We start from the raw sequence: 27,312 nt of genomic DNA, 5'->3' as shown, positions 1-27,312 counted from the left end.
AGCGTTAGGACCGCACTATATTTTCCATAACAGTGCGCCATCTAGTACAGTATCCTGGCATTGGGAACACTTAAACCAATACCTCACTGCACCACATCTAAAGCGCTTCACGCTGCAATGCTACGTCACCACTATCAAAAAGAAGCTCCACAGTGTGTGTGACCCAGATACTATACTCACATACTGCTCCACCGCCATAAACGTGACCTAGAAACATGCATATGCCTCAACTGTTCCCACATATCTGACTCAAGATATTGCTCTCAGCATTACGTGCTGACCTACAACTGACCCACGGTGCTGAAAAAAGGCTTTATGTCATTACTAATTATCCACATGATGAATGATAAATAGTTCACAAAAACAGACTTTTAACAAATACATTTTTTCATTGTATTTTTGCTGTATTTCAACCATATCAAATGTATTAAACATTCAGTATACAGTGTGTTTGCTCTTAGGAATTTGTCCAAATGACCAATGTTTATTTCTCTCTATTCTTTAGGAGCTCAAGGATGCAGTGAGGACTGCAGGCGGGTGCCGCCACCCAAACCCAAGAGGAATCCCAACACACAACTGAGCGTCTCTTTCGATGAGTCTTACATTAAGAACCATGGGGGCGGCGGGGTCTGTCCCTCCAGGCCACTCCACCACGTCACTTCCCCCTGCGAGCGCAACCCCTCGTCCCCGCAGAGTGACGAGAGCCCTACAGATGACTGTGAAGACGAACCCGTCTACATAGAGATGGGCGGGATCGACGTTGGACCACGGGAACCCCTGAAGAGCGAGGACGAGGAGCCAGGAGAGTCCGTGTATGAGGAGATGAAGTACCCGGCCCTGGATGATATGGAGTACCGCACTGACCCTGTGGGGTGCCGCTCCGCGTGCCCCACCCCGGCGCCCTACGATCCCGAGCCTCTCAGCCGCTGCTCCACACCTCGAAACATTCCCCTCTGTGACATTCCCGCGCCCTTCCCCAATTTGCTCACCCACCGACCTCCACTGTTGGTATTTCCGCCAGCGCCGGCGCAGTGCTCGCCCAACTCGGACGAGTCTCCCCTCACCCCGTTAGACGTGACCAAATTACCCATGCTGGAGAACCAGTCCTACAGCAAATCCCCGACCTCCTCCAGCGAGCCCCCCTCGTCTGCGCACCTCCGCAGGGAGCTCACCGCCACCCCCACGCTCACTGTCTCCGGCCGCTCCTCCGCGCCTCCTCTGCCCTGCACCCTGTACAAATCCTCCTCGTCGTCCTCCTACCAGCGGAGCCACTCGGCTTGTCCGTCTCCAGTCAGCATGGGCCGCTGCCTAACCCCTCTGAGCCTCATGCGCACACCCCCGTTCGACGCTCCGATGCCCTTCCCCGGCGGGCTGCCGCGGAGCGCCTCTGCCACGCCCCACGGCAAGGGCTCGCCACCTCAAGACGGCGTGGGGCGGCTCCACGGCTCTATGCAGAACGTGTCGACGGGGCGTTCGCGGACACCCACCAGTCCGCTGGACGAACTGACCAACCTGTTCACCACAGGCAGGAACATGCTGAAGAAAAACTCCAGCGGCAGAAAGTCTAAAGAGCCTGGAGAGAGTGAGTCATTGTTACGCATTTGTTATGTCTGTGGGATATAGTGAACCAAAGCACACACCAGTGTCCTCACATGCATCTGTATGTATGACTTCTTAATTCCTTAGGAGTGTAGATGCAGTAGATTTTAGCTTCATTTCATTTTATATCATCATATCTTCAAATCTTAGGCTAATAATCTGAAGAGCAGGTGTAACTTCCACTTCAGCAACCTCACCTACTTCCAAGGTGTGTGGAAGTGGAAAAGGAATGTGAAAAGTTCAAGACTGCAGAAACACTTGTAGCATATGGAACCACTTTATAAAGCAGGCGGGTCATCCTATCTACGGGTGATATGGATGTTGTCCACGTCTAGTGTCTAAATACTTTGATGCCCCGGTCAGCGATGGTGTAATCCTTCCCTGTTCAAGAGTTATCCAGTTCAACACTAGTAATTTAAGAGGCTGTGCATAGAAAGCATCACTCGCACAGTACCATGGACCGCCACACTGTCTGCAACCTTCCATTTGTTTAATCTGGGCCCACCGAGCCAAGTCTGATACAGATCGTATGATTTAATCTGAGGGGATTAGAGACCAAAGCGGGCAGCAGGACTCATGGCGTTATTCCATCAGGCAGCATTACTTTTAAATATGTAAACATCGTATTTAAATACAGGTATTCATGCCACGCTCAAGACGCAGCCAAAATAAATGCAGCTGGGAAGACTGACTGCTCAGAGATGCACAGAAGAATTAAAGTTAGGAGAAAGCTGATATAAAAACTTTGATTCGATGAGTTTGGTGCATTATCAGTCAGTCGTCATTCTTATTAATAGCCATTTTTTAATAGCCGTGGTAAGCTTGAATATTTTGAAATTTAATGTACTTAATGTAAACGAATTAAAAATATGACTGCAGGCATTAAACCAACGTTAAATAAGCACGGGGATATTTCATGAGTGAATGAGGGGCAGTGTAGCTCGTGCGGATTGTCATGTATTATTTGAAAAGGGTCACTAATAAATGAATATGGAGCATCTAATGATTTAGAGTGAGGTTTTAGCATGCAGGTTTACCCTATAGTTGTCATACAATTCCAGCGTTACATGCCTCATCAGACCTGAGCTGCTCAGTCGGAAATTATTTAAACAGCTGAAAAAACATCTTTAATTAAATGAGACTTATTAAGCAGCATTTGCACATACGTCATAAATCATGAAATAACTTCAAAGAATGCACACATCCATCCTTACTCAGTGCTCTTAGCAACTACAACATGGCAACAGTGGAAGGAGGAGAAATCCCTGCTTCTTATTTGCAGCTTCCCTCCCTGTGGGTAATGCAGCCAATCACAGCTCAGGACACGCCGGTCTACAGAGGAGCAACGAGCTCGTGATAGGGATAGCTCTGACTCTGAACTCAAATCAACACCTGATCGGAGGATTGAAGATTCTGTCCAATCAGCACATACTTTACTCGTGATTAAGCCAATCAGGTGACTGGGGCAGCTGTAGCTGCAGATGGGGAGAGCGGAGATGGTGAAATGTATGCTTCTTTGCCGTTTTGACTGCAGTGGGATGTGAATCTTCTAATTGGTGTGCACTTGTGCCAAATTAGTGCACATTTGCTGTTTAATTATGTGATTTTTATGCATTGTCTTAATTATATTGGTTCAATTAGTATCTTCTTATATGTGATTGTTAGTCAATGGTTGCATTCAGTTGCCAGGAAGTCCCTGTGATGGCTCGCCAATTAACCCTTTGACTGCACTTCGTTCTCTAGACCCATATGGTTTGTAAACTGGTTGCGCATGTCATCTATACATCAACTGCGGTGACGGCTCTCTTTACGCTAACTCCTGGGTGAAAGAGCCTCACGGGGCTAACAAGCACTAACAGGTTGTGCGTGTTGCTCTGTGAATGGCTACAAGCACACATGGTGTAATGAGCTTGGGGGTTGTGGAGGAATGGAGGTTAATTTTTTTTTTCTCTCCCTTTCTGAGGCAGTGGAGGCAGCAACAGCTAGCCTGACCCACTTACCAACCGGTTAATCACAGCACACATACATGCATACATACATACATACATAGGCAGTGACGTACGCACACAACACACATGTGCACACACTAAAATGACATGTAGTTGACACGTGGGCATGACAGGAGATGCTTGTGTGTGATATTGCAGGTTGAAGCACAACCTATGTGGAAATAAATGATGTACATCATTTTTACATCTATAATGTATCTGCAGAGCATTAAATTAGCGACATACATAAGGTTCCCTTATTTGCATTTTCCATGTTTATGGGCTACAATATTTTAAGTGCATTTGCATTTGTTGTATTTGTAACAGGTGTCTTTATAGTAATGCCACACATTATATACATGTGGTTAAGGTAAAAGAACTGTGAAAAGGAAGTAAGATCTAGAAGGTCCATTCAAAAGAAAATAAATAAAGACGTGCAGTGACGATATGCATTGTTATTTACCTCAGTTTAGCATCTAATTGGCCCCAATACTGATTCATCTACTGTAAATCCATGGGTGCACCACTGCTGCTTTTGTGAGTAGTGAGTGCCACCTAGTGGACGTCTCTTGCCATTGCAGCACTAAGTGTATCACAACTCAATTTATTCCAGAAATGTGTAACTGTCCATCTGTACTTGAACTTATTATACACATTGTACCATAGCTGAATATGTGTGTTTGTTACAATCCGTTTTCATACTATATGTTTTTTATGTTTTATTTCTTTTGTCTTTTCTTTCACAGCTGAGTCCAAAAGCAAGTCTCACAGTGATTCCAAGCGAGAAGGCAAGGAACGCCACGGCCACAGCAAGGAGTCCAAGCGAGACTCCAAGGAGCGCCATGGCAAAGACTCTTCTCATCGAAGAGACAAAGACAGAGATAGGGACAAAGACAGAGACAGAGATAGAGATAGAGACAGAGACAAAGATAGAGACAGGGACAGAGATAAAGACAGAGGGAGCAGCAGTGCTGAACATTTGCCCCACAGACGCAACAGCAAAGACCGTACATGTAGCAGTGTAGATACACCACCTGTTCGCAGGGATAGCAGCGGTGTAGAGGCCATTCCTGTGAGACGGGACTCCAAAGACAGGGGTTGTGGCTCCTTAGAACCCAACCCTTTGATAAGGAGAGACTCCAAGGACAGGGGCATTGGCAATAGTGACCTGTTGCCAAGGAGAGACAGCAAAGATCGGAGCGGGGGACACGGCATAGAGTGCTTGCTGAGACAAGACAGCAAAGACCGACTGCTAGATCAGCCGCCCGAGCTGTTACCAAAACATGACGGCAAGGAAAGGGCAAGAAACGGCTTAGACTACAGACATGAAAGCAGAGAGAGACTGCTGGATCAGCCACCTGAGCTCTTACCCCGGCAAGACAGTAAAGAGCGAGCCAGGAATGGTGTGGACTCAAAGCACGAAAGCAGAGACCGGCCACCTGATCTTCCCCGACAAGAAAGCAAAGACCGAGTTAGAAGTGCTCCAGAACACAGACACGATGGCAAAGATCATCGTCCAGATTTGCCCCCCCATCAGGAGAGCAAAGAGAGAGAAAGAAACGACGTCGAGCACAGACATGAAGGTAGAATTGACCAGCCACCGGAGATCCTACCCCGACAAGAAACGTCCAGAAGCAGCAAAGACAGGGTTGGGTCCAGTTCGGAATCCAAGTACGAGGGGAGAGATCGGAGCTGCCACAATGGAGGAGGAGATCTTCCTCCTCCTCTTTTACCCCGGCAGGACAGTAAAGACCTGAGCAGAACTGGCCTTGAAGTGAGGCGGGACAGCAAAGACAGAAGCCTGAATGGCTCAGAGCAGCATCATTACGACCTCAAGAGCACCAAGAGCCCCTCCGCAATGGAGTACAGGGGTGATAATAAAGAACGAGGCTACAGATCTGATGGAACGCCCCGGCGAGACAAAAGAGCAAATTACAACATGGACCAGTCAAAAGCACAAGAGAGGAATGGCAGCACAGCTTCAGGGCAGCACTCATCAACAACGACTCCTACTCACCACGGGAGGTCATCAGGTAGTCCGCCAATGACCACTGGGACAGGAAATGGTGAGGGTCGAGACTTCAGTTTCACGAGAAAAATTACAGAACATAGTATACAGTATATAATATGTATGTACCCTTCCTTTGTAGATGTAAAATCAGCATCTAAGTATGGACGCTCAACTTCCATGCCCGCTAATCCATCCCCAATGGGAACTCCACAGAGGAGAGCAGTGGAGGCGCATCAAAATCAGGTATGTAGATTTTGTAGTTTTCCTTTTTGCTCTACTCATAGTTTAATCATGTTAAACCCCTTCTCAATCAGTATGTCACCCACTCTCATTATCATCACAAAAGCATAATATGAAAACATCTTATTAAACAATGACGCGCTAATGCTAACATGAATATTGTAATCCAAGACAAAACAAACCGACGAACAGCAGGTGTGAAAGAGTTTGTCTAATTCTGTGAGGCAGCGTGTTACATCCTGATGAGGCTGTTCGGGAAAGGAATAATAATTCAGTTGAGGTTATACCTGATGATTGTATTGTTTCTTCATAAATTAAAGCAGATCCCGATGCGGTTTGAACATTTTAAAAATAACCTGGCGGCCTTGTTGGCGGCCTTGACCGATTTCATTAGCAGCTGAACAACACTCCAAGTGAAATTTTGATAATGTTCTTTTCTGTTAATGGTAACAGAAAAGAACTCTTAAAACTGTAATTCCCAATCATCTCCAGTTGCCACACTGATGAAGCCTATGTGCCGCAACGCGTAGGTGCTTTTTAATTTGAAAACGTACTAGGCTTTTTAAACTTTGGACCTCAAGGGTGTCTTGATCACCTTCTTCTTAGTTTGCTGTAATTCCCAATATTTGGTTCTTGTTTGAGAATTGAGCTTTGCACAAATCCGTGTCTAATCCCATCCATCACAGATTATAATTTAGATATTTCTGAAAACATTACTATAATTGTCCCAGTTAGAACGGGCATTAATAGGGTAGAGTTGTTATTATTTTGTTTAAACATATTGAAATCATCAACATACATCTGAATTAAAGATTTGTTTGCTACTAAAGGTTAATCAATGAATGCAGAGAAGGAAATCTTTCGTCCAAAGCAGGGAACTTCTGGTAGTCCATAATGGTTACCATTGGCAATTGATACATTGTGATTTAACTCTTGCACTGAAACCCAAGAATAATACCACTACTATTCATCGCCTCCGTCCCACAGATGCCCCAGATGCCATGGATATGTGGCGACACCACAATGCTAGAGCAGATCGAGAGGAAGCGCACCCTCTGCATGGAGATCCGCTCCAGGCAGCACCCACACTTGCAGAGATCTCTGGAGAAGCCACCACCTCCGGACAGGAACGAGGACAGGCATCAGGAGAGAAGTCAGTGCAAGCAAGAAAGTGCACCTGTCCTCCCAGGCTGGGGAAAAAGCAGCGGGGCCAAGAAGATCCGTCCCCCCCCTTACCCGACACAGACGACCGTATTCTGGGACACAGCCATCTGACATTAACAAGGAACTTAGACCTCCCTACCACCCAACCCCCTCCCCCCAATTACCCACTCCCTCTCCCCGTCAGGTTGCACTGGTCCTCCCCTGCAGAGCCAGGGAGTTCGGGGCAGCCACTAAGAAGACCAGAGGGATGATATTCGTTGATGTCAAAAGGACAATGGTGGTTACCACAGCAATATTTCTGCTCGTTCAGGTTGTCATGTTTTCTTATCATCACTGGTGATATTTGATATTTTTCTATTTCCTGTGACTGGACTCTTGTAATATAATTAGTAGAGTAGATATTTGATGATGAATAGATATTTTCTAAATGCGATGACGGGGATCAAAAAGGAGCTTAAATGATGTATAGTAGATGTAGATGCAATCTAATATTTGTTTTTATGTTCTTTTTGTTTAGATTATTTTACATTCGAAAGCATAATCTATCATCTATCAATACTTGTACTGTAGTAGCATAATTTTGTTATGCCCAACTCTTGTTTTTGTGCTCAAAAGCACTAAAAATGAATGGACTGCTCAATTCTGTCTATATATACTTTGCATTTTCACTGTTGTATTGTAAGTGGAGGAGTTTAACGTGCTTTAGATTCCAGCGCTCTCCATGCCTGGTCCGGTGTGTTGTAGAATGTACAACAGTTGGTCCTAGAAACAGAAACAGGAAACTCGTGTGCTTCAATTTGTACATTACAGTAAGACACTGTGTAGTCAGCCTTTGGAAGCAGTTGAATTCATAAGGGAACCTGTTGGCTGGCATGTTGTAGAGGACCGAGTACGTGTGAAATGTTTCCGTTGTATTCTAAGATACACTATGAGGGTGGTTTGGGGAGGTAGTTAATTAGAGCATACATTATAATGACAGTATAATTTCCGAGACCAGCCAAAGCCTGTAAAAGCAAGATATGGGTGTGGTTGCACTTTTGGTGGTTGGTTAGTTAAACTGGGGTTAGGGGCAATAGCTGGCGAGTACCAGTGCGCTTACGTTGCCATGCACACTGCGAGCACCCAGACAATGTAAATACTTGATGCCAACAACCAGCCCGTACAATCAACACCTGAGCTTTTAGAAGATTTCTTAATTTTACTGCAGATTATAATAGCCATATGCACTTGCTTAAGAAATAACTTTCAAGATTATGCTTATATATTTTTTTGAAAATGTTAGGAGTGGTGAGTTGTGCCATGTAAGTTTTATTTTATTGGCTGGGAGGTAAAGCCTCAGGAGACCGGCTGCGTGCGACATGCAGCCATCTGTAACTGGTTGTCCCCGACAATGTTTCCAATTCAATTGGCTGGCAACCGTTTTAGAGATCAAATTGTTTAAGGACCTATCACATGGCGACAGCTCTACCCAGCCGAAAGGACAGGGGTTGCACAAAGGCCTACACGTTTTTGAGGCTTTGTTAAAAAAAATAAATAAATAAATGAATAACTAAAACTGCACTACCCATCATCTTCCATCACATTTAATCAGGCTGGTTACATACATGTTCCTCTCCCCCTGCTCTCTCCCTCTACCTCAACCTCTTACTTACATCATTCAATTGGTTCACTTTTGCACAATAAAATGCAATGTCAGCATTGCCAAAACAGAAAGGGTTTGACGGATGAGCAGGCCCCGAGAGTGCAAGTGCAGTAGCCCCTCTCCGAGGATCGATGATGCAGAGACCCCTCTTTGTTGTACCTGTATGTCTGTGAGGGAGAGAGCCGTGCGTGTTTGTGAGTGTGTGCCAAGCTACACTGTATGCAAGTTGCAAGTTAAAAATGATTGTTTTCAGACACCCACTTTGCCCTATCATGACGTTGGTGGGTGGAGGTTGGAAATGTAATAATGATGATGTACAATCTTTTTGTGTGTATAAACGTGCACTGTGAAAAGTTAGAGAGAGCACCGCACTGTCAGTCCTCTGTCTTATTGCACTGAGTGTTCTCTTGTTTTGCGTAATAAAAAAAGAAAAAGGAAAAAAAAAAAAACACGTTTGAGGAAAAAAAAAGTACTGTATTCTGATTGTCACTTGGGTTCTGTTGAGAGAAATAAATAAATATGAACTTGAAACCTGCTATGGAAAAAAAAACTGTCCTGTTTAATTTTTTTTTTGTGTGGTAGTGGTAGTCTGAATATTGGTTTAGTACAGACTAGTTACAACTTAAAGCAACAAGAAGTATTTTATTTTTCTCTGAGGCACACATTACACTGACTGGTTTTTCTTCGTTGTTGGTCAGCAGCTTTGATGGTCTTGGGCTTACTGGTGATAAACTGCTCGTTCTCACCCACAGTTGTCAGCCAAAAACTGTACTGGTTGGCAAAGTAGTGACAGGAACCCCGTGCGCCTTGGCACTCAATGAAGGGGTGAGTTCGAAAGTCCTTAAGGCAGCTCCCGGAAGAACTCAATGACTGGCCTCCGCCCTCGTCACCCGCCCCTGTGTGCTGAACAAAAGAAGGCGGCAGGTACAATGAGAGGAGGTGATGGGTTTTGTGTTTTGTTTTTTTCACACATACAATGAAGATTTTTTTTGATCACACTCACCAGGAGGAAAGAAAACCCTGTCCACAAACTCCTCCAGCCAGGTGGGCACTCTGGGATTGTATGATTCTGGCTGTGAAAAGCCACAGCAGGAGAAAACGTCTCACACACCACACAGCGGCTGAGGTGGGACCTAATTTCCTGCCCAGAGAACGGCATCATGGGTATGGGAGCCGTGGTCGAGAGCCAGTAGGATTTGTCGTTGCGTCTGGAGTAGTAACAGGCTGCGTTGTTGCAGTAAGAGAAAGGCATGGTGGAGAAAACAGGGAGGCAGGAGCCGGGCTGACCTGCAGGGGGAAGGGAATCAAATAAAAGAGATGATAAGGGAGACAAAGAACAAAGGCTTGTCCATACACTGTAGGCAAATAAACACATTTCAAGACTACCACAAAATTACATTTATCCACTGAGACTTACCCAGATCTTGCGTGTGAGCCTTCTCTTGTCCTTCCAGGTAAATTAGACTGTAGCCCACCCAGAGCTCCTCGCTGCTGCCTGCAGGACACTGTGGCACCCGATCTGACTGGCTGTGGACAACCAAAAGGAAACCAGACCTCGATGCCCCTGCATGGCCTGGATAACCTGGATCACCAGGTGGACCTGGGATACCTGGAGGAGGAAGGGGTTGAACAAAGTGCCAGATAGTAACATGGAAGGAAGATAAAATTGAGGAAGAGATAAAGATATATAAAATGTCTTTGCCATGACAGACATACAGATGTCTTTTGTTTTGGCTACCCTATCTTTTTTTTTGTTGTTGTTAAATCACTGTGTCACTTGAACTAGAATCCTCAGGTAAGTCCAATTGCCTTTGGTACAACTTTCAGACAGACTCAGTCAACTCACCTTGAGGTCCTACAAATCCTCGCTCACCAACAACACCTGGGTCTCCAACCTGACCATCAAGACCTGGAGGACCTGGTCTGCCAGGCAGGCCCAAAGATCCTGCAGGACCTTTTGCTCCTGGATCACACAATTAAAAACAATAAGGTACATTCAGTACACATACATACACGCACAGGAAACTCGGTCTCCATAAGAACAGATAAGCTTTGGTAAGTATTGTACAATGATATATAACAACATTAGGGGTGATGCATCTGAAGTGAGTGCTGACATTCTATCAACAGAAACAATTGTTTTTCTGTTACACATAGACTTGCTTACCTTTACGTCCTGGAGTACCAGGAGGACCCATGTCCCCCCTGAATCCCTCAGGTCCTGGGTCACCTCGTGCTCCCGGGAGCCCTCTCGGAGGAACCCCTGTAGGTGGCTCTCGGATGAAATCACCAGGGGGACCTTTGATACCTGGAAAACAAATAACAGGCCGGTCATTAGATCTAACTGCCAAATGTACCACACATTAACCAAGACAGGTTTGTTGAATAAATCATAATGAATTAAAAATCAGATGTTTTTTACTTTCTGTTTCAAACAGTAACATAATATGTGTTTTTTATTTTTTTTTTATTTAATAATTTTCTGTCGTGTAACTCACCCGTATTTCCAACCATGCCAGTTTCTCCCTTACGGCCTTGGGGCCCCGGGACACCTTGGAGACCTTTGGGTCCCGGAAAACCCCTTGGACCAACAGGACCTTGTTCACCTGTCAACATAAGGTAATAGTTGGAGTGTATTTAAGTGGATAGCACTGTAAAACACTGATGATATATGAACTGTAATGTACCTTTCGGTCCTGCAGGTCCTTGGAAGTTCGGACCTCCAGGAGGTCCTGGGAGGCCCTTGTTTCCCTTATACCCTGGGAAGCCAGTGAGGCCAACTGGGCCTGGGTCTCCTTTCAAAAGAATGTTATTGCCTGGGGCTCCAGGGGCTCCAGGAGGACCTTAAACATTTCAAATGTGAACAAATACATAAAATGGCACACATATCCATGGTGTTTACAAAACCCAAATGTTCTTTCCTATGTATGGTGTAGTAAAGATGAAAACAAATGAAGATAAGTTATGCCCACACACCTGTTGGTCCCGGAAGTCCTTCATACCCTACATCTCCGTGGGTTCCTGGAAGAGATGTTTGGCAATTTCTGCCAGGGTAACCTGATTCACCTGGGACCCCTGGAAGACCTGAATGAAAAAAGTTCATGACCACACATACCAATGTAGAGCAGGTGAACGCATTTTAGGAAATGAGAGCAAAAGTACAACACTGTTAGACAAAAAAAACAAAAAAACATGCAACAAAACTTTAGTGGATTCATGCTTCTGGTTTTATGAATAGACAATGACTTAATGACAAGAAAACATTTTTTTTTTAATAAATTGTACACCTATGTGATACAAAATATATTTAAAATACAGATCAGTGTGACAATTTGTAGTAGATGTGGATTGCACATTATAGGCGTATGAAGTAAATATACTATTGACAATAAAAGATAAGATACCTGTATTGCCAGCTGGGCCCCTTTGGCCTTTAGGACCAGGATAAGTAGATCCAGGTTGTCCTGGGGGGCCCATGAGACCTTTGACTCCAGGAAAGCCATCTGGTCCCGGAGGGCCAAGGATATCTTTGCCTTGATTTATAGGTGAATAGATAGAAAACATAGCATTATATTGTAATGTTTTATCACATATCTACTGTATATATATTAGATGAAAACCATTGCAACATGGCTTTAACATTCTTACCATTTGATCCCTTCAGCCCTTTTGGACCTCTTAGGCCATCCAGTCCGTCTAAACCTGGTGGTCCATGAGGCCCTTCATAAAACCACAAACAGCATTAACCATGAAAACTTTCTCTGTGTGTCTGGGTAATTTTACTTGTACTGTGTACATCTTCACAACTGTTGGTCTAAAAATGCCAACATTAACGATGAAGTGTACAATGTGTGTCTGATGACAGTAAGACACAAACGTAGCAGCATGCATCACAGTACCTGGAGGCCCAGGTGGACCACATAGGCCTGGTTGTCCCACAGCTCCCGGATCACCTGGAAGACCTGGAAATCCCGGAAGACCGGAATGACCTCTTGGCCCAGGGAAGCCTGTATATAGATGAACATAAAATAAGTCAAACCTACATGAATAATTCATCTCATTTTCTACTACCGCTTATCCTCACAAGGGTTGCAGGGCTGCGGCAGCCTATCCCAGCTGTCATCAGGTGAGAGGTCGGGCATATGAATCACTAGCAGTATGAAATTAAAAACAGAATCCCTATTTTGATGTCTATAAAAGCAAACGAGAACTGTGGAAAAGTTCTTAATCAAAGCTTATGTATTGCCACTGAATGATACCGTTTCACTATGTGCACAGTACAGTGCTGCTTAAAAGTATTTGCACAAATTTTCTACTATTCTGCATAAATATTACTTAAAACATAAGCAAATGTTCACAAATCCTGACAGTAGAGAAATAGAAACATTGTGCTTTTGTGTTTGCTTATTGAATAAAATCAATCATTTCTACATATCTGTGAGGAGCAAACGTAAGTGAAGCCTTTCTTTCAGTATCTTATGCAACAGGAACAGCAACTAAATGCTTATGGTAACTAGTGATCAGGCTCGGAGGAGTTTTAACCCAATCCTCAGTACAGAATCACTTAAATTTGAGAATTTGCATGTTTGCATGATGTTTGTCTGATCATGGATTTTGTGGATTTCAAACTTTTTAAAGATGGTTGATGATCAACAGCAACTCGTTTTCTGAGCTCCTCAGAAAGCTCCTTTGTCTGCGCCATCATACACTTCCACAAACACATGTTGTGAAGAACAGACTGTGATAAATTCCCTCTTATTTTTTTGTAAACAAAACTGGGCACTGTACTAGTCTCATTACAGTGTTTGAAAACAGATTATAGAGCTTTTAAAACAGGAATTAACTTGTAATTTGAGAGGTGCACTTACTTTAATATTGTGTTATTGGCTAATTATTGCATTAACAAATACCAAGACATAATCTTTCTGTTATTTAACTTCACTTGTGCAAATCTGCTGATGTATTGAGTACTTTTTTTGCAGAAATGCTTTTTGTATTAAATGCACTGTATGCATAGTGTCAGTGAAGGGGAGCCTTAAGGTAATTTATGTGAGAATAAATTATAATGACTAATTGCCACTGTTTTTCCTTATGAAGAGTAAGGTCTGACATCTCATGATATGGCATAATCCAGGATCTTTGCAAGAAATTACCTGGTCCTCCTTGTATTCCTGGTTCCCCTGGAATGCCTGGCTGCCCAGGTTGTCCCGGTCTTCCCGAAGGTCCAGGGTCACCTGGATCTCCTGGACTCCCTCTAAGTGCTTTGTTTATAGCATTGTTTATAAATGTTAGGCATGTGTAAAATTTTAGATCTCAACTAAAATAGATTTAGAAGTATTTTCCTTGTCAAATGGAAATAAACGGGTCCTCTGTTCATTGCGGCATTTTCTTAGCTCACCATTGGGCCCATTCTCCCCCGGTAATCCTTTTGGTCCAGGTGGACCCGGTTGTCCATAAGATTGTCCTGGATCACCTGGAACACATTTAGACAATATTCTTAGGTTCAGGCCAAATAAATGAGACTTTAATGCTTTGGGGAGATGTGGAGTAGTGGTCACAGATTTAGTTCTGGGACCTACCCACTACTCTATAAAGTCCTTTTTTTCTCCAATCTTCCTTCTGTGTTTACAAATGGATATGTGAAATGCACAGATTTAGATTTAGAACATCTTGAGGGATTTATATACTTAACCATAATCCATTTATTATAACTAATAAATATTTCCTTGTTATACACATCAAAACTGTCAGTTGATTTACTCCCTCCTGTCTGAACTTTATTTATTAATGACACCATGAAATCAGCATTTAAAAAAAAAAAAAAAAAAGACCCATAGCCCCGTCTATGACTTGCCTTTGGGACCAGGATATCCCGGTAGCCCAGGGATCCCCCTATGCCCCACGGGTCCTGGATTTCCCTGTAACATACATTAAACACATTCATTTTAGATCTCTTCTGAGTCTGACATTTAACAAAATGCTTCTAAGGCTATAGTGGGCAACCATCGAGGCAAGTAAAAAACTTCTTTAAATGGACAAAATATGGCTAATGTGGAAAGAAATGACTACATATTAGGTAGAGTTTTTACAAAATGAGGGTGTGTGCACATATTTTGTGTAATTCCGTTTAAGTGTAAATGCACATTTTGTAGATTTATTGAATGTGACACCACATTATTTATTTCCTTCTGATGACAGATAATATAATAAGAAGGCGTCTGTCAAATGTAATACAAAAGTTAGTTTACTGTGTACCGGATCTCCATTTGGGCCAGCATAGCCTCTTGGACCAACAAAACCTTTAAGTCCAGGGAACCCAGGAGGTCCAGGTGGTCCTGTCTTGCCTGGATAACCGGGATGGCCCTTAAGTCCTGGTGGACCAGGAAATCCATCTGGCCCTGAATCACCTTGCATTCCCCTTGCACCCTTTAAGCCTAAAGGGCATATTACATTAAACATCATGTGGTGTTGTGGTGTTTTTCTATTGAAATAAATTAGAACAAATAATTTCTAAAATATCATAAATTAAGTCAAAGATCAATTGCCTAGAGGTCCTGAATCACCGGGTGGACCCCTCCTCCCCACAATTCCAGGTGGGCCGCTTGTTACATTCACAATATATGTTACTCCTTGTAAACCTGGGGGTCCAGGTAAACCTGAATAGACAAAGATGAAATGTTTTCTGTTCTAATTCAATACATCAAAAGTGCAAACGCAAAAGAGTAAAGATGTTGCCTTTCTAAGTTCTCTGTCATTATAGTTGGTTAACACACTACTGTAGCTCTAGCATAGACTGGTTGCTATAGCATTATTGTGTACAACCTGGTGAAAGGTATGCTGATCCTCTTTCTGCTATATTTCCAGGTTTTATTTTCAGAATGGTGATGGCAAGTTCACATTTGATTAATGAATATCAACAAAATAGATGTGTAAATAAAATAAAATAAAAGAAATAATGTAAAGAAAGCCACCTTTACTACCACGTGGTCCTGGATCTCCTGGGTCGCCTGGACGACCAGGAAAGCCGCTCTCTCCTTGTCTACCTCTTGGACCTGGAGGCCCATTATGACCTGGTAAACCTGTGGCTCCAGCCCTGCCAGGGTACCCCCTTTCACCTACAGAAATTGAGCATGAGGTCTTAATGTTGTCAGCGCAGACTGGTTTAAAAAGTTTAAAAAGACAGATGAAGTAAAACCATTATGACTCAAAACTAGATTGTGTGATCGAAATAAGTGGGCTACGCAGCTTTGGGTTCAATTTTATTATCTATTTGAGAATAGCTTACATAATTTGATATGATGTAAGAAAAACAATTGACTGACCTTTCTGTCCTGCCCAGCCATCAGTCCCAGGATCTCCTTGTGGACCAGCGGTGCCTCTTGGTCCAGCTGGCCCGGGATCCCCGGGAGGACCAGGAAGACCTTGTTGACCCTTCTGTCCATGACCAGGTGGACCTGTATCTCCCTTTAAACCCTTCTGACCAGGGTAGCCTGTGCAGCATTTTGAAATTCAGTGTGACAAATATGGATGGTTTGATGGTGGCTACCACACAGTTTACAGGAATCTACTGTATATATTGTTTGACGTAAGATTGGAAGGGCTTAACAGGATAGAATAACAAGACCCATGGTATTTGCATCATGCTATAGTGTGTTCACCTTGGTTTCCTATGATCCCAGGGTTTCCTGGAGGTCCTGGAAGTCCTATGCTACCCATTAATTCAAAGTGAGTACAGGGTGGACCTGGGGGGCCAGTGTCTCCAGGGTCACCATTGTCACCTGGCTGTCCTTTACAGCCTGGTTGTCCAGGTACGCCTTGCATGCCTGTAATTGTGAAGCACTGATTGTCAACCAAACATACATTCAGAAATGATGGGAAGTAGACTGTGCATTGAGGAAATTTCCATTTTGTTTTCATCTTCGTCCAGGCCACAGTTAATATTACCTGGTAATCCCGGGTACCCAGGAGGTCCAGGGAGTCCTTTTATACCCACAGCTCCAGGGGGACCAGGTGGGCCAGGGGGGCCTGGACTAGCAGAGAGGACATCTCCTGGAGCACCCTTCCTTCCCGGTGTACCAGGTAACCCAGGATTGCCTTGAGGACCATCCACACTAATTTCACTGGGACCAGGATCACCCTGATCCCCTTTTAAACCTGGAGGTCCTTTTACGAATGTAGGAAACATACAGTATAAGCACAGAGAGAGCCTTTATTTCTATTTACCTATTTACCTCTGACAATCTTCTGACGGTGTGAATCCTCAATGACCTTGAACAATTTTAATTGTTTATTTGTTAACTTTTAAGGAAGCCCTTACCTGGTAGTCCAATTCCTCCAATTCCACCATCATCACCTCTCATGCCTTTGAGTCCAGAGCGTCCAGTACTTCCAGGCAAACCAGCATTTCCTGGCCTACCTGGAATCCCTACCATGGGCCAAACAGTAACGTTGCAACATAAACCAATAACATGTGACCATGTTTCATTCATTGCATGTAAGTGTGTCTAAATAGATCAAGTCAAGTCAATAGACATGGCATTCTTTCATTACCTGTTGAACCTCGTTCACCTTTAGGACCAGGTGTGCCAGCCCATTCTTCCAGACAGCATATTTCACCTAGTGATATAAACAAAACATGCTTTTTGAGCCAGTGACATGTCATTTAATGGAGGAAAGGGTATTTTGGGAGCAAGAACTGACCTGCGGGGCCTCGTCTTCCAGGAAACCCTGGTGCCCCAGGAACTCCCTGATTTCCTTTGGCCCCACGTATACCTTTAGGACCTGGAAACCCAGGACCTGGGAGACCTGCAGGCCCTGGATATCCTTTGGGTCCAGGATCACCTGGGTAGCCTTTGGGACCAGGTAATCCTGCATATCCAGCACCCTGTAAAAACATGCAGTGGAATTTTGTTACGTGAGCAGTGCAATTCACTTGATAAAATTAAAAGATTAACCCTACCATATGTTCCAAAAATTACGTATTACACTCACCGGTAATCCAGGGTCTCCTGCAAGCCCAGGGGAGCCATCTTGTCCTGGCCTACCTGCTCTTCCAGGAAGACCAGAATATCCAGGGTCTCCATAGTCACCTTTGGCACCTTGACAGAAACAGAAAGTTATACCTTATAAATGTTTAACGATGGATCTGGTACATGGAAAAAAATAATAATAATTGAATAATAGTCTAACTCTCTGTTTATTTGATTATCCCATCGCAAATAGAGCAAAGAGAGCAAGAGAATAAAACAAAAGTCATTATGATAACCAACAAACCTTAAATAGTATACTGTGTTAGGTACAACTGTGGCTTTAGCAGGGTCTCACCTTTAAGGCCTACCACAAAGGAGTCACCTTTTGGGCCCTTTTGTCCCTTGAAACCAGCTAATCCCTGAAACCCCTGCAACAGAATGGTGCGTCAAATGCAAAATAACATTTCTGTTGCTATTCCAAATTTATAGCAATATAATATGCAATTTTAAGCATGTGTCAAAGGAATTACATTTAATTATTTAGTCTGAGTCTGCTGTCCTTACTTGTGGTCCTTGTGAACCCTTGTCTCCTTTCAGTCCTGGGTCCCCTTTAAGGCCTTGTGGTCCAGGTAACCCTGGAGGGCCAGGATAACCAGGTGGACCAGGGGGCCCTACACTCCCACTACCAGACCTACATAAACAGTCCCCCAGACAACCTAAATGAGACAGAGAAGGCTAAAACATAGTAAAACATCCCCTTTGTAACAGTAAAGTACATTCTCCTCCACACTTACATGTCCATACATTTTGAATTTAAGACATCAAATCTGTTTTTGTTTCTGATATGCCATTCCAATTAAAGAAAACAAGTTATGTTTAAGTCATAATTATTACGTACATTCAAGTTTTTTTCATGTCAATGATAATTCTTCCATGCACTCATACATTATGTCATTGATTTAGTGTCTTTGTCTCCTATTCTTTGCAATTTGCAGTAGCTAATGGAAATACACTGATTGTCACAAATCACCTTTAATTCCTCTCAGCCCGTTTCTTCCAGGAGATCCTCTGGGTCCATAGTCACCTGGATACCCTGGGTCACCAGGCTCGCAGTAATAGTCTGTGTGGTCAACCAACCAGAAATGGTGACCAACGTTAGTGAAACATGATGTGTTCATTTTTAAGATTAGAAGTAGTCAAATACTTACCGCCACATCCTAATCAGATCCCGTCATGTTCAACACCACCACACGCACACAAACCAGATGGTAAGTCCTCATTAAAATGGCCATGTATAAAAACTCATGACAAGCCAACGGTTACTCAAATAATAGTTTTGAGAGATAAAAAATACGCAACTCTTATGTTGTGCATGGTATGCAGTGAGAACGGACATACCTGGAGGACCCGGGAGACCTACAACACCTTTAGGTCCTGGAGGACCTTTAGCCCCCTTAGGTCCTGGAAATGGATTGACTTCAAAGTTGTTGTATTGTCCTGGCTCTCCCTTATAGCCTTTCAGACCTGGGGGGCCTCGTGGGCCAGGAATTCCTGGCCCTTGTGGAAAAGTTAAAGAATATGTCAAACTACCAATTAACTTAGGATCAAGATCTATAGTTTTCAACAAAAACCATGAATGATGGAGTCAGTAACCTTATAGTGAGTGCTAGTGCTATCGTGAGTACAATGCTACACCTCTTGAGAATGACTGTCCGGTTGTAATATTACAAGTGATGTACAGTATGTGATTAGCACATTTAATTAGGAAAAAATGGAGGCAAAGCAATATCCCAACCTGTTAACCCCATTTGGCCAGGAGGCCCAGGCATGCCCATAAACCCAGGATCCCCTGGGGCTCCAGATCCTCCCTGGTACCCACGATCACCTTTAGGACCTGAAACATATGAAATAATAAGAATAATAATAGAAAGCATGCATGGTGTTTTTGTTGTTGTTGTTGTTGTTTTACATACATCCCTTATGGTTATGTAATAACTTTAAGGAATGTTTTGACAATGCAAAGTTATATTGTATTTCATAGTGTTCCTGCAACAAAAAGCATTTTGTTTAGAACTTTGTGGTGAGTGGCTTTAGAAGTTTAAATCATGTTGAATGTTTTTAAGCAATTGTGACTGAAATTTTAATTAAAACTTTTAGTGTATGTGGTACCCACTGGGTTATATTGGTCAAAACAACAAGGTTATAAACTATCAAACTGTAGCTTAAGACAGTTTCATCACAGGCTCAGTCTGTGGGTGCCGTAGTCTCACCTCTCAAATCACTTCCATTTATAATGTATGCATGGCCTGGGGGACCAGGATCTCCTGGATAACCCTGTTGGAGGCGAGAACACAGGTGGATGTTGTTCAGTAAATATGATTGCCTTGTTGAGCAACCACCAGAGGGCAGTAGTGAAATTTCCTTTATATATTTCTAGCTGTGATTACAAAACCTGTAACTAAAAATACAACAAGCATCTGTCTTAGAATGTAGTTGAGCATCACTAACTTATTTTCACAAACCTTATGTTTGCACTGTCACATTCTTTCTTATTTGTCTAAATTGCAATGCAATGTTTCATTTGACGTTAACTCAAAATACCTCACCTTTACTCCAGTTCTTCCATTGAGTCCTGGAAGTCCCTTCATTCCGGGTTCACCCTGAAAACATATTAATGTATTTAACATCCGAGCTTAATAATATGAGAGAATACTGAATCATACGACAGGTGTACCTCAGGTCCTGTTGGTCCATGCAAACCAGATAGTCCTGGGAAACCCTGCACATGGAAATAAGTTGACAAACATGGTATGTACATGCATATGTAAAGGCAATTTGCTATACGATTTAAGTCACCTACCCGAAATCCTGGTAACCCAGGGATTCCTTGTTCCCCTTTTATTTCAGGACTGTAGGAATCTCCTCTACTACCCTGATAGGGCACAAACTGCACATTATTTTCTCCTCCACTAAGGCACACAAGTAGTCTAACAAAGAATAAAACTTACACTCATGCCCTTTGATCCGCATGGTCCAGGAAGACCTTTGTCTCCCTGAGAAGAAGAAGAAGAAGAAGAAGAAGAAGAAGAAGAAGAAGAAGAAGAAGAAGAAGAAAAAAAGATATAGTTATGGATAAAAGTCACCATGGGGGCAGTAGGGTCTGATTACAACTTTATGTTCGGTGCTGTTACATTAGAATACACTAAAACATGACAGTGCTGTCCAGATCTGACAAGAATGAATGGGCTGTCATAAAATCTACACACACAAATAGGAAGTTGTCAGTCTATGAAAGAATTAGAAATCCCCTCTCTGGCTTCACCTTATAACCCTTCGGCGGAAGAAAGTCTGGAGGTAATTCTATGGCTTCTTCTGGTCCTTGAGGACCAGGTGGTCCCTGCTCACCCTAGAATGTAGAATTTAAAAAATTAATGCATTTATTGGTGTTGTAAGTCGGACTACATATACACAAATATGCAGTGCAAAATCTCAATACTGTCAGTATCAGTGGTGGTATAGCTGTCAAAGGCCGAAACAGTTTTCTTACATTATCACCTTTATCGCCTGGCAGTGATCGTCCAGGGTCACCCTGCACAAAAACCATAAGATTAATAGTTTGAGTTTGCAATTTTTATTTTATTATTTAGAGCATGCACCGGTAAAGACAGTGAAGCTGGTGACTCACCGGATGGCCTCTCACACCTCTAGGTCCCTCCGGGCCCTATATGGAATAAAACATACAAAATGTGTACATGCAAAGTAATGCATGTGTAAATTAATAGCGTTGGAATTCAGTCTTGTGCAACATAATCATTAGAATTTTGTTTACCATGGGCCCAGGAAGGCCGGGAGCACCAGTGTTGCCTTTAGGCCCAACGTTTCCTTGTCTTCCCTGTAATTTCACACAAACATATGTTAAAGACAGTAATTCTAAAATAGATGCAACATAAACTACAATCAAAAAGAAAAAGATCTAGTCATGTTGACCCTTTCTTTATACTGTAGCATAGTCTTTCCAAGAATCATTGTTTTAGGTCAGAATAGAAAACATACAGGTGGACCGGGGCCTCCATCTTCCCCACGCTCCCCCTGTTAAGTGAAAAACAAACATATGGTACATTATAAATAATCATGAAATTACATTAACAGCTTGGAGATTTCTCTACAAATTTGAACATCTACGCTGAAGGAGAACTTACTGGAAGCCCTGGAAGGGAAGCTCCATAAAATGGTTCTCCTTTACTTCCTTTGGGTGCAATTAATCCCTGACAAAGAAGACACGATATAGGGTGGAAAGAGTTGCAAATCATAGCATATATTTATATGTATTCAACAATTTTACAAATTACTGCAGAGTGTTTCTTACATATGTGTACGTGTGAAACTTCAGAACAAAGTGAGTTTTACTTACTTCTCGCCCTGGAAAACCCGGCTGTCCAGGAAAACCATCGACTCCTGGTCGACCCCTTGTCCCATTACAGCCATCCGCTCCTGGCAGACCAGGCTCACCGCCTGCTCCAGGGTGACCCTGAAGAATACTGAAGTATGAAGTACACTTGCAGAGCAAAGTTGTGGTTTGCCCCACTTTAACTGATAACACATTTTTGGGGGGAATATTTCCTGATTATATAATGTAAAATCATTAATTTAACAGATTTAAAAAAAAACAAAAAAAAAAAAAAACAAAACAAAGCAAACAAACAAAATAAAAAAAAAACAAAACACAAAGACACAGTGAAGAGGCAGTGCATCAATAGTGTTCCATAATTTTTCCACTAGAGGGCATGGCAAGCACATGCTTCGAACCACTGAGCCATGTAGAGTCACCAGTAGGCTACTTTATTGTGAATGAACAGTGATGAGACACTGCTGCATCCCAGGATCTGTGAGTACTGCTAGACACTGTCAACCAGATTCAGACGAGCTCCAAAATGCACATGGGCCAACTATTTGGTACCACAGATCGACTAGCTAATTCCAGGTAAGTTTTTGTTTTGATATTAAATTAAAAGGCTGTGTCCTGGTCACCCCGTTGTGTGTGCTTCTAGAAGTACCTTTGTGATGATGTGTTTCCAGGTAACGAACTATGGAGCTACAGTGGTTTGGTTAATGCATGGGAGGCTGAGCTCCCGTGGCCAACATGGCCTTATATGAAGGTCTCTCTGCACCATTGAAGGAGTCATACATTCTGGCAACATTCTGTTGTCGTCTTTTATAGGTTATTATAGCATTATATTTTGACCCAGCATGCAGCTGAATCTACAATAACACTCACTGGCGAACCATCATGACCAGGAAAACCAGGAGGACCAGTCTCGCCCTGCAATGTAAGAAAATTATTTTGTCATACTTGTCATACTTGTCAAACTTGTCATACACCCACTGACAAGTTTTACTTTGAATAAGTGAAATACTACAGAAGAATAATATAGCATTAGCTGTAGCCTTGATTTCATGTTTTTTCCTTGGATACAACACACACACACACTCAGCATGCACATAAACATGAGTACTAACACGTTCTCCTTTGGGCCCATCGGGGCCAAATGATCCGACAGCTCCCCTCCTGCCTTTCTCCCCAAGTGGCCCTTCACGCCCCCACGGCCCCATTGACCCTCTGGGACCTTGGATGCCCCGTTTTCCTGGAGCCCCCTAACAGAAAAAAAAAAGAAAAACCTTATCAATGGCTTAAACAATACTACTGTGTTAAATTAAGTAGAAATGTATTTTTATAATATCTATAAATCTAGATCCAGTACATGAGAACATTGGAGGAAAGAGTTCTTACTCGTGCACCTTTGGCTGGGAGACATGAACATGGAGAACAGTTTCTACCTTGGCACGGGCCCTCAATCCCTCCCTGGAATTCAGAGCAGATGACACCAAGGTGTAAGCAGGATGATGAAAGACGGTTGCACATCGGGTTTATTTGGCATTCCTTAAAATTATCTAACAGCTTTGAGAATCGGTCTTGAGAACTGACATGTTTTCCTGTGAAGACCGGACAGACCTGATTAGAAAGCTTCAAACAAATCTGTGTTCTCACATAGACTTGAGTAAACAGCAAGCTCTGTGACCTTGATGAGAATCAATAGTATATTGCACAGACACAAGTCCACTCGTCTAGATAGAATTCCCATCAACGTGTGTGTGTGTGTATTCAATGTGTACATTCTGGGAACGTTACACCGACTGCGTCCCAGACATTTAGTAATGTTTTCAAAGTTTACTAAATATTTGGGTGAGTGGTTTAATCGGGTTCATCTGCACATCTGTTGATAGAACTGTCTCATTTTCTAGTAAAGTCCAAACGTTCGTGGGATTCTCTCCACCAGTTAGAAGAACAAAACATTCAGGTGGATGCATATTGAAATGAGGATTGAGGGTTCGCAGCATTAGCCAAAGTGGAGACACATAAAATGCTTGGCCAAAAAAAAAAAAAAAAAAGTTACACAGCGCCTTTAGCTTTGATTACAGCACACATTCGCTGTGATATTGTCTTGATATACTTCCGCAGTGTCACAAGAATAATTTCCCTCCAGCGTTGCTTGAACAGCAGACACTAGGTATAGTGGGTGTGTCACTTCATCTGCTTCTCTTCTTACCCTGATGCCCCCATCACACTGGAACAGGGTAAATCTGAACTCATCAGACCACATGACCTGCTTCCATAGCTTCAGAGTCCAAACTTTGCGCTCCCTAGTAAATTGAAGCCTGTTTTTTTCCTGGTTTGCCCCATTGACCAGTGGTTTTCTTAAGACTTCACAGCTGAGAAGCTACTCATTGCATCAGCAGGGGTTAATTAACTTGTTACCAGCTGAAAGATAATCACCCATGTGGTAATTATCCAATAGTAGGCTGGGACCTATTTGCTTCGTTAAATCCAGGCAGTGTAGTTTGAGGTGAAAACAGTAGCAGGTCTCCATTATCAGAAACTATTCATAGCCTCTGCTGCATTCTGGCAATGCCTGGAGTCTCTGTTAATGCTGTTTGTATTGTTGATAAGTTAAGGCCTTAAATGTTTCTGTACAACAAGCTATATGTATGCCTATGGTGTCTTTAAATTTAGAATTTAAAAATATATTAAATTATTGTAAAGACTATAACTATGCACAGCAACATGGTCAGTGTACTACTTGCATTGTTTTGGCATCACAACCGACTGTCTAGCTGTGACTGGGTAGTCGTTTTTTTCATTTACATGACAATGGACGGTGTAAAGAAGTGCTCTGGGATGTGGGAGAAAGCCTAAACAACAACACCTAAAACAACCTTGTAAAAATTGATCCGAAATTGAGATCGGCAGAGACTTGGGGACATTTGTCTCAGTGAGGGACAGTGGACAAACTGCTCTCCGTCATGGATAATGACACATCCACTTCGCCCAACTACAGATGAACAGAAGCTGCGAGGCTTCAGTGTTAACCACGGATAGATACAAGACAGATATATTAGACTGTACTATGTGTACACTTTATGCAAAATACTAATTATTATATAAAGGTGGACTTTTTGGGGGTTTATTAAAAGTTGAAACACATTTTTCAATTAACCTTTACACATTTGTTATTTTCCACACACATTTTGGATTGGTGGCTCTCAGTGGGGTCTGAAGCATGCGGTTTTCACCCAGTCAATATTAAGGTCACATTCTCAGGTCAAATCAAAGTCTAATCTCTGCATGCACGCCGACCGTTACTGCTTTAATAGGTACCATGAAGGAGTTCCCTAATGTTGCGTAATGTGGTAATGTGTATGCTGACATGTGTCTGATTCAGTATTTATGTTCTAATGCCCTAAAAACACATTTGTTTACCACTTAATGGCACAGAAGCATGTATGGTACCTTCACTGACCTTAGTTTTTTGTGAAAATGTCACAAAAGTAAACAAGTCTTCTTATGTCCTACATTAGCACTCTAGGGTTGAAATTTTGAATTTCCAAGTATTTCAGTGAGTGACATATTAATAGTTAATAATATTTCTGATTAATATCTTGTTTTACAAATATCTTGATAATCAAATATAACGCTGTTCCTGGATTCCCACTAAATGCACATTTATGTTTTATTTTAGCATGTTTATATTCCACCTTCAGACCTACAATGATATAATCTGTTCACTGAGCCATCTTGACCATTACATGTCCAATTTCCATGTCCAGCTCAAGTATTTATACATAGAACATCCTGTACACTGCAAGAAAAATGTTTAGGACAAATAACATCAACATACACGGAAGCATCCAGGTGCATTAAGTATATTAGGCTTGTGGATCATATAAACTGTATACACAATAAAGCAGAACAGCACATACAGTATGCAGGTCTGTCCTGATGTTTGACTGATGGAAAGTTGTTTGTGGAATGCGGGACAAAACTACATATTCGGCAGCTGCAGAAGATGTAATTAAAGTACACATTAACGTTATGTTTAAAAATGTGACAAGACAAACCAAAAACAACGCTGCTATATTGGTTAGTTAGTTTACACAGTGTACCACGTGTAGTAAACTATGAACAGGAACAGGAAATCAGTTTAAGCACAGCAGTAGTCCTCACAGTAGCTGAACATGAAGACAGTTGATGCCAAGGAAAAAATCCTAAAACATGTGCTCATGATAGACTTGACACTGAGTAATATTTCCAATGTGTAAAAAACAAGGACTTAGTCTTACTGCACTGAGCTGCTGCACAAAGATGACCAGGACCAGGATCCACCTGTGAATGTAACAATGGTAACACGTTAACTGTGGCAGTAGCTGGCCTCGCAACAACATTTTTGCCTGTATTTTTTTTGGGCATTTTACAGTAAAAATGCACTGATGTGCTGTACTGAGGCATTTCAGTGTCGCTGCTCTGATGCGTAGCAGAACCAGTCGCCACTGACAGATAAAGGGGCGACGGCAGCGTCATCTCTCTGCAGTGTAACCCTGCAGTGTGTGAGTAAACTTGTTACCTGTGCCTCAGCGTGGCGCTGGCTTTGTTTGCACACAGATGTGTTGAATGTCAGGATAAAGATTCAAGAAGTGTGTTTTTCTTCAGGTAAATAGACTCACAAAATCCCACCATACATGTTTAATTTTGAATGTGACATACTGCAGATTTATATTATATATTCTGAGTAATATGTATCATACGCCCATCTCCCTCATACCATACATAAAAGTATATCTTTAGTAGATGTGATTACAGATATGAAAATGACAATATGCATCTCATGTCGCTTTTATTGGTAATAACCATTAATGTGGCTGCAGTAAAACTCACCAGAGGGGGCACAAGGTCTCAACAGTAGCAGAGGAGCTCATCTTTCACCTCGTCAGTTTGCCCTTCAGGTGAGCGCTGGCCTCGATGCTGCCACATGTGGTGGACGAAAGGAAGCGAGAGACAGCAAAGACGCCCGTTAGCGGCTAACTTCCTATTAGTATTATCTGACAGTGAAGAGCAGCGCAGCTTGGCGCTGCCCTCCGACTCAGGCCTTTCAGAAAGGTTTACACGCTGATCTGTAAGTGACAGCCCACAGCGCGCGTAAAATGTTCACGACTCACCCAAATCCAGAGGCTTTATTTCCATGAAGGCTGAATCCCGAGCAAGGTAATTCCTGACAAGAGTCAACGTAATCCCCTGCCGCCGCGTCAGTAAAACAGAGCAACTGCCACTGTTTGTGTGTTGAGTTCATGAGAAGGTTTGGAGGCAGT

General features: G+C 42.7%; 2 protein-coding genes across 4 annotated transcripts in view; one reads left to right on the top strand and one right to left on the bottom strand.

Moving 5' to 3' along the window:
- Window positions 1-9,093, top strand: part of nyap2b (neuronal tyrosine-phosphorylated phosphoinositide-3-kinase adaptor 2b) — an 18,766-nt gene extending 9,673 nt beyond the window's left edge. For all 3 annotated transcript variants that reach the window (XM_047588644.1, XM_047588642.1, XM_047588643.1), the window contains 4 exons: window positions 506-1,582; window positions 4,334-5,653; window positions 5,738-5,841; window positions 6,826-9,093. In XM_047588644.1, coding sequence (XP_047444600.1) covers window positions 506-1,582; window positions 4,334-5,653; window positions 5,738-5,841; window positions 6,826-7,113 — 2,789 coding nt within the window. In that variant the 3' untranslated portion in view covers window positions 7,114-9,093. The remainder of the gene's footprint in view (window positions 1-505; window positions 1,583-4,333; window positions 5,654-5,737; window positions 5,842-6,825) is intronic.
- On the bottom strand, window positions 9,050-27,312 carry LOC125010651 (collagen alpha-4(IV) chain-like). Its single transcript, XM_047589411.1, has 48 exons — window positions 27,163-27,312; window positions 26,882-26,968; window positions 26,290-26,332; window positions 23,402-23,473; window positions 23,131-23,265; window positions 22,889-22,933; window positions 22,025-22,141; window positions 21,813-21,878; window positions 21,667-21,702; window positions 21,443-21,505; window positions 21,299-21,334; window positions 21,161-21,202; window positions 20,936-21,019; window positions 20,622-20,666; window positions 20,474-20,545; window positions 20,348-20,392; window positions 20,220-20,273; window positions 19,884-19,947; window positions 19,409-19,507; window positions 19,012-19,170; window positions 18,822-18,830; window positions 18,644-18,733; window positions 18,178-18,329; window positions 17,969-18,041; window positions 17,636-17,742; window positions 17,345-17,528; window positions 17,195-17,260; window positions 16,962-17,069; window positions 16,589-16,807; window positions 16,303-16,467; window positions 15,967-16,134; window positions 15,616-15,759; window positions 15,190-15,300; window positions 14,900-15,081; window positions 14,499-14,562; window positions 14,043-14,117; window positions 13,798-13,905; window positions 12,544-12,651; window positions 12,293-12,364; window positions 12,049-12,177; window positions 11,621-11,728; window positions 11,332-11,487; window positions 11,143-11,250; window positions 10,812-10,952; window positions 10,491-10,607; window positions 10,062-10,253; window positions 9,648-9,931; window positions 9,050-9,547 (listed from the first exon to the last, which is right to left on the bottom strand). The coding sequence occupies exons 2-48, from the start codon at window positions 26,920-26,922 to the stop codon at window positions 9,287-9,289; spliced, it is 5,019 nt and encodes a 1,672-aa protein (XP_047445367.1). The 5' UTR covers window positions 26,923-26,968; window positions 27,163-27,312; the 3' UTR covers window positions 9,050-9,286.

Source organism: Mugil cephalus, chromosome 7 (genome assembly GCF_022458985.1).
Source record: "Mugil cephalus isolate CIBA_MC_2020 chromosome 7, CIBA_Mcephalus_1.1, whole genome shotgun sequence".
Lineage (NCBI taxonomy): Eukaryota > Metazoa > Chordata > Actinopteri > Mugiliformes > Mugilidae > Mugil > Mugil cephalus.
This window is presented reverse-complemented; position numbering and strand designations above follow the sequence as displayed.